The 11,213-nt window shown below is 33.8% G+C and overlaps 1 protein-coding gene across 1 annotated transcript in view; it reads right to left on the bottom strand.

Annotated features, from left to right (window-relative positions):
• Nucleotides 1-304: 304 nt before the first annotated feature.
• LOC107677855 (uncharacterized) overlaps nucleotides 305-11,213 on the bottom strand; it is a 48,106-nt gene continuing 37,197 nt past the window's right edge. Inside the window, exons 3-7 of the mRNA XM_016472919.1 lie at nucleotides 3,815-3,824; nucleotides 3,284-3,724; nucleotides 1,740-1,982; nucleotides 819-914; nucleotides 305-573 (exon numbers count right to left, since the gene is read on the bottom strand). Coding sequence (XP_016328405.1) covers nucleotides 385-573; nucleotides 819-914; nucleotides 1,740-1,982; nucleotides 3,284-3,724; nucleotides 3,815-3,824 — 979 coding nt within the window. The 3' untranslated portion in view covers nucleotides 305-384. The remainder of the gene's footprint in view (nucleotides 574-818; nucleotides 915-1,739; nucleotides 1,983-3,283; nucleotides 3,725-3,814; nucleotides 3,825-11,213) is intronic.

Raw genomic sequence — 11,213 nt, 5'->3', positions numbered from 1 at the left:
ATATATATATATATATATATTACATTTATATTTACATATATTATCATTTATTTTATTTTAATATAAAATGTTTTTATTTATTTTATTTATAAATTGAATTTAAGTTTTTATTAATATTTTGAATTTTTTTGTTTATTTTTATTTTCTGTTTTAATTTTAATTTTTGTTTAAAGTTTTAGTAATTTTGATTACAGTAAGTTTTGTTTTGTCATTTTACTAGTTTTTGTTTTCATATTTATATACAATATTCAATATTAAAAAAATATGTCATTTTTTATTTCAGCTTTAGATTTTGAAACAGAATGAGATAGAATAAGTTTACATTTTTTTATATTTTATTTTATTTCAGTTAACATACATATAATTGTAATATAAACTGATTGCTTATTTTATGGATGAATATGTATTTCCTGCTTCTCTGTGGCGCAGACTCACGTCTCGTCTGCGGGTCAGACTGTCGTATCCGGGGACTCGTGTGCGGTGGTTCACAGCTGGACTGCTAACAGGACTCACGCTTCTGTTCAGACCAAACAGACTCATCTCAGAGCCGGCGGGTGACATCACTTCCTGTGTCTGACAGACCAATCAAAACACATTCAGAGCACTGCTTCAGTACCATGCCGTCTGAATTCATCTGAAGTCATAGAAGCTATAATAATTCTAAAAGAAGTAGACAGTCATTGTTGAAGAGAGTGAAGTGTTGTATGTGAGACTGTAGGACACACGTTCATGTTCTGTCCACTAGAGGGACACACACTCACACAATCACTCACACACACACACACTCACTATCATCTGTATAGCCTGAGTTTATTCACCTTGAAGTCAGACATTCTGTTGATGGGATTGTAGTCCAGCGAGAGCGTCGAATACGGACTGTTGAAAACTCGGGGAGGACTTTCAAAGCCGCCCGTCTGAAAGAACACAGACACATTACTGTACTGTTAGAGCATGACAGAAAGAACCTTTAAAGCATTGTGTTCCTTTTTAAACTGACACCATAATATTTATAATAGTAATAGTAATAATTCCTATAAAAATGAAAAATAGTTGAATGAAAAAATTAATTATATATATATATATATTAAAAAAGAAATAATTTATTATTTTATTTATTGAAAAATATAAATTATTTTTTCCAATTATTTTTAAAACACATGCAAGCCAAGCATTGCATAACTGTTGTGGAAGAATTTACCAAATTATTGAAAAAGTGCATTAGTTTCTGTCATATTAATATCCCTGAGATACTATTATAGTTTATTATTCATTATTATAGTTTTCTACTCTACTCTACTCTACCATGCTATACTATACTATAATATACCATGCCACACTACACTACACTACACACCACACTATACGCTGCTATGCTATGCCATACCATACTATACTATACGATACGCTGCTATGCCATACCATACTATTCTATACTATACGATACGCTTCTATGCCATACCATACTATACTATACTATACGATACGCTGCTATGCCATACCATACTATACTATACTATACGATACGCTGCTATGCCATACCATACTATACTATACTATACGATACGCTGCTATGCCATACCATACTATACTATACTATACGATACGCTGCTATGCCATACCATACTATTCTATACTATACAATATGCTGCTATGCTATGCTATGCTATGCCATACCATACCATACTATGCTAAAAAATTTTAATTACTCACTAAGGCAGCAATCAGATGTTTTCACTCACTCTGTCGGACATGCTGTCCCAGTCCCGGGATGAGAGCGACTCCATGGAGCCGCGGATCACTGAACTGACCCTCAGCAGATTCCCGTGGCTCCCGCCGCCGTCCCCCACTGACCCATTGGAGCCGCTGGTGCCGTTGTAGCCCAGGTAGAGCTGGTACTTGGGGTTGGGGCGGATTTTGGGGGTGGTGGGCTCCTCCTTCGACTGAGGGCCGCTGTGCTGCTTCTCGCCGTATAGGCTGGAATGCTGGGTAAGAAAGAGAGCGGCGTGAGAGACAATTAAACATTAAACTTCGAAAATCAAGCTCAGCGTCATGAATCAGAACGCAGATGTGTGAGGACAGAGCTGCGGTTTCAATCATAAACCAAAACACAGCGATTATTATATTTACAGCAGATCAGATGCATGTTGTGTTACAAACACTCAGAGACACAACAAACACACACATGCACATCTGAAGCACACACATCATGCTCAGGGCTATTACACAACTAAAAACAAAAACATGTTCATTACTTGTTTAGTTTTTTTCAGCTATAACAATATTTGTTATAATTTGATTATTTCAGTGTATTATGTGCTATTTAATTTTGCTTTTATTTAATTTTTTTATTGAATTTTTTTTTCTTAATGTACACTCTCCCTTATTACATAAATAAATTAAAATGAACAAAAATAAATAAATACAAACATAAACAAACGTTAACCTTAATAAAATTAAATATAAAAAACAAACTTATTTCATTTCAGCTACTTGCCCAGGCAACATTTCTAATTTTTATTTAGTTTAACTTGATGTACTAAAATAACTAAAACTAAAACTGATATAAAACTTAATAATAATAATAATAACAAAAACACACAACAAAATTACTAAAACTTTACATTTAAAATGAAAAAATATAAACATAAAATCAATAAAACATAAATATAAAAACCAGATCAAAATATTAATAAAAACTTCAAATAAATAAATAAAGTTAACCTTAATAAAATAATAAAATAAATAAATAAAACTAAATTTTTTAAAATAATTTCAGCTAATTGCCAAGGCAACATCTCATTTTCATCTAACTTCACTTGATATACAACAAGTAAAGGTGAAATCAAAATGAATAAAATGGAAATGATATGGAAATAAATAAACAAATAATAATAATAATGACAACAAAGCACAACAAAATTCCTAAAACTAAGTGAATTTTAAAATAAAAAATACAAATATAAAAAAATACCTAAATAAATATAAAAAATAAAAAGTGAAATATAACAATAATAATTCATTCAAAATACGACTGTATATGATATAAAAACAGAATCTCACTGATAGTAAAACAACAGCTCATGCACAGATCAAACGCTCTGAGACATGGACACGAGTCTGGATGTGTTAGTGTGGGCTGATTGATGAAGCGTGTGTCTGAAATCAAAGGCTGTGATTGGCTGACTGCAGCAGATTCATGCGTGTCAGGACTCAGATTCACAGTGAAGCAGCACGGTCGACGGGACGAGACGGGTCCGAAACCGAGAGCGGCTCGGACACTTACCGGACCGGGATCAGAGACAGCCGCTTTGTCTTTGCTGCGCCGGGACGTTTGTTTGTCATCGCTCTTCTTCTTCTTCTCTGCGCTGTGGCGTTTCTGCTCTGAGCTTTCTTGTGTTTCTGGTTCTGACGGTTCACCGGAGACCGGGTTCTGGTTCTTCCCTCTCTCTCTGCTTTCATGTCTCATTTTCCCAGAATCCCGTGCGCTCACGTCTTGCTGTTTGATCTTCAGCGAGCCGAGGCGCGGCGGCGTTGGCGGCCCGTCGAACCTGTATATGAGATCTTTAACGCTTCCAGAGCGCGTCAGATTGGATCCAGTGATCAGCGGCGTCTTCTTATTGGCCGTCCAGATCCAGTCCTCATCCTCCAGCGTGAGGCTCCTCGCTTTGGACGATCTTTTCTGAGCGTCTGCATTGTGTTTGGAGACGCGCACCGAGTCTTTTCCCTAGAAATACATCACTGATTCAACACACACTAGATTGCATTTGCTTTTCTGAAGAAATGTTCTTCGTTTCACCCACTAGAGTTACGCAACTGTGATAATCCTGAGGGAAAACGCATAAAACACCCATCAAACATGTGCAAGTTACGACAGAACTGATGCATTACGAAACACGGAAGCGCAGTTTCACCCAGACAGAAGACCACAGACCAAAAATGAGTGGCTATGATGAATCACCGATTAATTCTTTCCATAAAAAGCACACTAGTTTTTTTGTGTTTGCATGTAAACATTAGCATGCATCTCAATTTATTACTGAAAACTCGTATGCTTTGTTAGTTTCTGCCTCAGTCCGGTCACAAACTCTTTCTCTTCTGTTGTGCAAGGGTTTGTGGACAATAACAATCATGCATGAATGCATAGTTTGAAAATCTATGAAAAATAATGTGAAATTGTTATTTTTTAATGCAAAGTAATTAAAAGTAACTAGTTATTTTCTTTCTGGTGGGACAAACACACGGCAAAAATGTTTGAAAAAGTGTTTTTTTATTGTCAAAATTATATATATATATGTGTGTGTGTGTGTGTGTGTGTGTGTGTGAGAGAGAGAGAGAGAGAGAGAGAGAGAGAGAGAGAGAGAGAGAGAGAGAGAGAGAGAGAGAGAGAGAGAGAGAGAGAGAGAGAGAGAGAGAGAGAGAGAGAGAGAGAGAGAGAGAGAGAGAGAGAGAGAGAGAGAGAGAGAGAGAGAGAGAGAGAGAGAGAGAGAGAGAGAGAGAGAGAGAGAGAGAGAGAGAGAGAGAGAGAGAGAGAGAGAGAGAGAGAGAGAGAGAGAGAGAGAGAGAGAGAGAGAGAGAGAGAGAGAGAGAGAGAGAGAGAGAGAGAGAGAGAGAGAGAGAGAGAGAGAGAGAGAGAGAGAGAGAGAGAGAGAGAGAGAGAGAGAGAGAGAGAGAGAGAGAGAGAGAGAGAGAGAGAGAGAGAGAGAGAGAGAGAGAGAGAGAGAGAGAGAGAGAGAGAGAGAGAGAGAGAGAGAGAGAGAGAGAGAGAGAGAGAGAGAGAGAGAGAGAGAGAGAGAGAGAGAGAGAGAGAGAGAGAGAGAGAGAGAGAGAGAGAGAGAGAGAGAGAGAGAGAGAGAGAGAGAGAGAGAGAGAGAGAGAGAGAGAGAGAGAGAGAGAGAGAGAGAGAGAGAGAGAGAGAGAGAGAGAGAGAGAGAGAGAGAGAGAGAGAGAGAGAGAGAGAGAGAGAGAGAGAGAGAGAGAGAGAGAGAGAGAGAGAGAGAGAGAGAGAGAGAGAGAGAGAGAGAGAGAGTGTGTGTGTGTGTGTGTGTGTGAGAGAGAGAGATAGAGAGAGAGTGTGTGTGTGCGATGAATTCACATTATATAAGCTCTGATACTCGTTAGCGGCTCTTTTACAATCCAATATTTCCCCTTTCTTAAAATACAAAAATCCCAAACAGCTGCCGTCAGTAAACACCATCATCCAATATCTCAATTAATAAAGCGTAATTACGGAAGTGAGGGTCCACGGGTGATTTTGAGGCCTAATCCAGGGACTCGCTCAGCACTCTTCCCCAGGGACGCTGCACTGATCTCTGGGTAACAGAGCAGCCGGCTCCCCGGGTCCCTCTGAGGGGATTATCACTTAATCTATGATTTAATGCGATTAATTTGATTTCAGTTGCATGAAACATGAAATAAACTGAAATAAAAATGAATAAAAACTATATACATAAAAAAAAAAACTAATAAAAAAATTACTAAAACTTTACAATTAGAATTATTATAAATTCAATTATTAATAAAAATAACAATAGTATTTCAAAATATTTAATAAAATTTTTAGTGTCAATATTTCAGCTAGTTCTCAGCATTTCTCATTTTCATTTAGTTTAGCTCGATATACTAAAATAAACTAAAACTTTAATAAACGTTAATAAAAACTATACAGACATAAAAAATTCTAAAAATGACAAAAACAATAAACAAATTTACTAAAAATGTTAAATTTCAATATAAAAACTAATTAAAAAAATGTATAAAACTTATAGTTGTATCTCAACGACACTAAATATTTTATTAAAAATTTTATTTCAGCATAGCTGCCAAAGTAACATTTCTCATTTTCATTTAGTTTAGCTTTATGTACTAAAATAAACTAAAACTGAAACAAAAACTAATAAAAAGTATACAGACATATTTTAAAATAATAATAATAAAACTGGCAAAAACAAACAAATTTACAAATTTAAAATGAAAATAGAAAAATGATAAAAATGACAAAAACAAACATCAAAATTTTAAACGGAAATGAAAACAGAAAATGTCAAAATAAAAACGAATTCGAATATTAATCAAAATAATAGTAGTATCTCAAAACATTTAATAAAATAGCAAGGCCACATTTCTCTTTTTTCTTTAGTTTAGCTTGATATACTAAAATAACAAACTAAAACTGAAATAAAAAACCTATATAGATATATCTAAAAAAAAAAAAAAAATGACAATAAATAAATAAATTCAAATCATAATATGAAATTAAATGAACCATCAGGAGAGTCTGTGGGTTGATATATCTTGTGATATTACACAATGCCATGGTATTATCATCTTTACCAGGGTATTTCAGAAGCCAATGCCAATCACTTACAGTATTTAAGAGCTCGGAGGGGATTATCGCTTAATCTACGATTTAATGTGATTAATTTCCACCAAATCTGATCTGATTCTGCGTCTGTGTCAGTAAATTGAAATAAATGACTTCATATAAGCCTGTGACAGCCTGGCATTTATGAATATGACAGAGATGATTAACGTTATGAAGATGCGACAAATAAACTCCCCAAAATCCCCAAAGCCGCGACGATTGCCGAGCCTGTTGCTGTGGCAACAGCAGGGGGCGGGGATTAGTATGTAAATGAGGCGGGTCACAGCGCTCCAGACGGGAATCATCATTCCTTCGGTTCACATCCACATCTGCCTCATTCACACAAACACCGGAGAGAACAGGTCATGCTTTACACCAAAACCAAAAGAAAAAGCAATATAATGCGCATTAAGTAAATGATGCCCATTTTAGGACTTTATGTATTTTCATGACAATTAAACAACTCTGCCTAATTCTCATTATGATGATAATATTTTAAAAACTTTAATATTTTAAAGTATGTATCAGTTATATTTTTAACCCCAATATTAAAATAAAAAGATTAGAAAGTATAAGTATATATACATACGCACACACACACACACATACATATGTATATGATTTTATATATCTGAAGGACCTTTTTAATGGTTCAGTTGTCTTCATGAAAAAAACCCTCCCTAAGATATGATTGATCTCATTTTTAAAGGACATATCTGTTGTTGTTTTATTTACAATAAAAATGAGAATATATTTTATATATTTTGCTTAAAATTGTATTTTCATGACAATTAAACAAATTGTCCCTTAATTCTCATTAGTGCAATGCAAAAAATATTATTTATCTCATTTATATAGACCATGTCTGTTATATACAGTAGTCAACATTTGAGGCGGATCAAAAAAGTTCATCAAAGTTGTCCTAAGACAAGAACACATTTTGGTTTTAGGTTTTAGGTAACTTTGATGAAAGGTTTTGATCCACTTCTAACGTTGACTAGTATATTCAACAGTATCCAAATAACAAATATGAAACTATATATTTTGATTGAAAAAAAAAATCTTATTTTAAGGGAAATTATTTTATTGCATTTTCATTTTTTGTTTTCATGCACAAAAAATATATATTTAATTTTTAAAGTCTAAAGAAGAACATGCCTGTATTATATTTCACCCCATCAAAATTCAAAAATCTAAATTCCAAAAAACCTAAGAAATTATATTTGCTTAAAGACTATTATAGGACCATTAAGGCGTTCTGCAGTGTGAAATATCGACTGTTTTACAACCTTTCATTCATGCTGGTTTAAATAAAATGTACTGTAGTTGTACGACTGTAATGAGAATCAGCATCGAGCTGGACATTTAAAAAAGTGCTTAACATGAAATCTGTTATCTAATTTTTTAAGCCTAAAGAAGAACATGACTGGATTATTTTTCACCCCGGAATCAAATGTAAAAAAAGAAAATATATTTTGGTTAAAGAAAATGAAGACCATTACGAATGCAATGTGCACGTTGTGAGATTTCTACTGTTTTACAAGCTTTTATTAATGCTGATTAATTTGCTGATGCTGTTTTTTTGTGGGGATTTTTGTGCGTTAAAATAATGAGAATTGGAGATGTAATCATTTTCGTAATAATCATAATGGTCTTGAAACAGGCTTCATGTACATCACGTATAAACATCATTTCTTGTGATTTTGGGGTGGAACATATTTTCATGAGATTCACCCGTGAATGAGTGAAGGGTGTGTGTGGGAACGAGAGAAAAGTGTGTGTGTGTGGAGTGTGTCTGTGTGTGTGTGTGTGTGTGTGTGTGTGTGTGTGAGTGTATGAGTGTGTCTGTGTGTGTATGAGTGTGTCTGTGTGTGTATGAGTGTGTATGAGTGTGTATGTGTGTGTGTGTGTGTGTGTGTGTAAGTGTATGTGTATGTGTGTGTGTGTATTAGTGTGTCGCGTGCGTGCGTGCGTGCGTGCGTGCGTGAGTGAGTGAGTGTGTGTGTGTGTGAGAGAGAGTGAGTGTGTGTGTGTGTGTGATTTTCCCTCAGGGTGTGGTGGAGTAACATATGGTGCTGAATAGAGGAAGCGCTCTGACCCAGTTTCCTGCGATCCTGAGCTCAATTATTTAAATATATATAGACACTTAAAAAATGACAAGCAACCAAATTACTTAAAAAATGAACTAAAATTAGAACAAAAACCAAATATACAAAAACGAATTCAAAATATTAGTTGCACTTTACAATAAGGTTTGATTTGTTAACATTAGTTAACTACTGTATATTAGTTGACATGAACAATACCTATACAGTATTTATTAATCTTAGTTCATGTTCATCTCAACAATTTCTAATACATTTTTAAAATCAAAGTTAATCTGGTTAATATTAGTTGATGTACTGTGAACTAACATTAAAAAAAGATTAGTAAATGCTGTAAAAATACACTGTTCGTTGTTAATTCATGTTAAAGCATTAACTAATGTTAACAAATGAGACCTTATTGTAAATTGTTACCAAAATATGTATAAAAACTATAAAAAGGGATTAATTTTACAATGCAAAAACAGTGCATTTACACACTGCCGTCTGCATGTTAAAACGAACTTGCCTTTAATTAATCTCTAAAATGGCCTGTTTAATTATCATCAGTGTTATTATTACACACCCAGCAATAAAACCCCAGTAATGTTCATCCAACATCAAAAGACGACTTCAAAACCTCTGGAGAAAAGAGCGAAACAACAGAACGTGTGCAAAAGCAAAGCGCTGAATGACAACACATGGTGAAGGAGAAAAACACGAGGCGTGACAGAGGAGAAGAGCTGCAGGTGAGCAGACGATCCACATTCACATCAGCAACAACATCTGGACATATCACACACACACACACACACACACCTGCAGCAGGCGACACGCATGCGTGTGTTTAACGGGAAAAAATACCAAACACCATCATTCTGCAAAGATACGCTGACCTAAACTCCACTCAAATATTCAAACAAAGTCCTGATTTAAACAGCATTTCTGCCTTATTTTCCAGCAAAAAAGTAATTTTTTTTTTATTATTTGTATTCAAAACACAATATATATTCATGTTCAATACACTGTATATTTATGCTGTATATTTTAAAATTAAATACTAAAATTATTTTTTTTGTCATGTATATGTATTGTTTTTAAGCCATTTTAAAGGGGTCCTATTATGCTCTATTACAATGTCTTGATTTTGTTTTGGGGGGCAAGACATATTAGAGTGGTAACGTTATTTTTATTTTATTTTTTTGGCTAAATCACGTTTTAGATACGATGTCAACAACCGCTTAAAAATAACTGCATTTACTATGTACAGATAAGTGCATATGTATTATTTTTTCTAACATTTTATTTAATTCTAACATTATAACATGAATTGCAGTGAAACTGTTATAGAGTTGAATTTATTTATACTATAGTCCAGTGTTTTCCAGGCGGCATATATATGCAAACTCATTCTCTGCCAGCAGGAGGCGCTGTTGAAGTGGTAGCGATAGAGGTTTCGCCGGTAACGCTGTACACAAAGCAGTACTCCGCTCAAAAACACTGCTTTACCAACCATTCGAATTTCTGTAGGCGGGAATTATTTTAATGATATTCTAATGGGCCACTTTGTGACATCACAAAACCCAGAAAACAACGCTGTAGTCCAAGCGAGCCGTTCGTTGTAGTTCTTGAAAAGGGATTTAAAAAAAAAGAAATATCACCCTTTGGAGTGGACTTTGAGATTTGTAACTTTGTAGATCTTTTTTATGCCCAAACATACACACTAGCACACTGACTAAAATGTAAAAAGTGAAAAAGCATAATAGGACCCCTTTAAACAAAACTGACCCAAAAATGATGTCCATTAGGATACCAGGTTTACTGTGGTTAATTAACAGTAAAACTACAACGATTAAAAAAAAAACATTTTCATTACTAGAAATAAACTAAATGTTAATTGAAATAAAATAAAATATAAAAAGTAAACATTTTATTTTAACTTGTTGCCATTTAAATAAACTAAAACTCATATAAAAACTAATAAAAAATTGTTTTTTAAATGCAATAATAAATAAGAATTACAAAAACACACAAGAAAATAAAAATGAAAATAAAGAGAAAATACAGCACTAAAATCTATTTTAAAAATCTTAATGATGGGCCGCTTTGTGACATTACAAACCCCGGAAAACAACGCTGTAGTCCAAACAAGCCGTTCGTTGTAGTTCTTAAAAAAAATTTTTTTAAACGAAGTATCTCCCTTTGGAGTGGACTTTGAGATTTGTAACTTTGTAGATCTTTTTTTATGCCCAAACATACACACTACACACTGACTAAAATTTAAAAAGTGAAAAAGCATAATAGGACCCCTTTAAACAAAACTGACCCAAAAATGATGTCCATTAGGATACCAGGTTTACTGTGGTTAATTAACAGTAAAACTACAACGATTAAAAAAAAAACATTTTCATTACTAGAAATAAACTAAATGTTAATTGAAATAAAATAAAATATAAAAAGTAAACATTTTATTTTAACTTGTTGCCATTTAAATAAACTAAAACTCATATAAAAACTAATAAAAAATTGTTTTTTAAATGCAATAATAAATAAGAATTACAAAAACACACAAGAAAATAAAAATGAAAATAAAGAGAAAATACAGCACTAAAATCTATTTTAAAAATCTTAATGATACCAAAATAACACTGCAAAAACATAATAATACTATTGAATTAGCTAATAAGCATTAGAGAAGTTAGTGGAATATCGGCTGTTACTCGAGCGTGTTGATATCTGCCTGAGAGGGTGTGTGCATGAGAGTGTGC

This window comes from Sinocyclocheilus anshuiensis, unplaced genomic scaffold (genome assembly GCF_001515605.1).
Source record: "Sinocyclocheilus anshuiensis isolate Anshui unplaced genomic scaffold, SAMN03320099.WGS_v1.1 scaffold993, whole genome shotgun sequence".
Taxonomy (NCBI): Eukaryota; Metazoa; Chordata; class Actinopteri; order Cypriniformes; family Cyprinidae; genus Sinocyclocheilus; species Sinocyclocheilus anshuiensis.
Note: the sequence above shows the minus strand (reverse complement) of the source record. Positions and strands in the feature narration are given on the sequence as shown.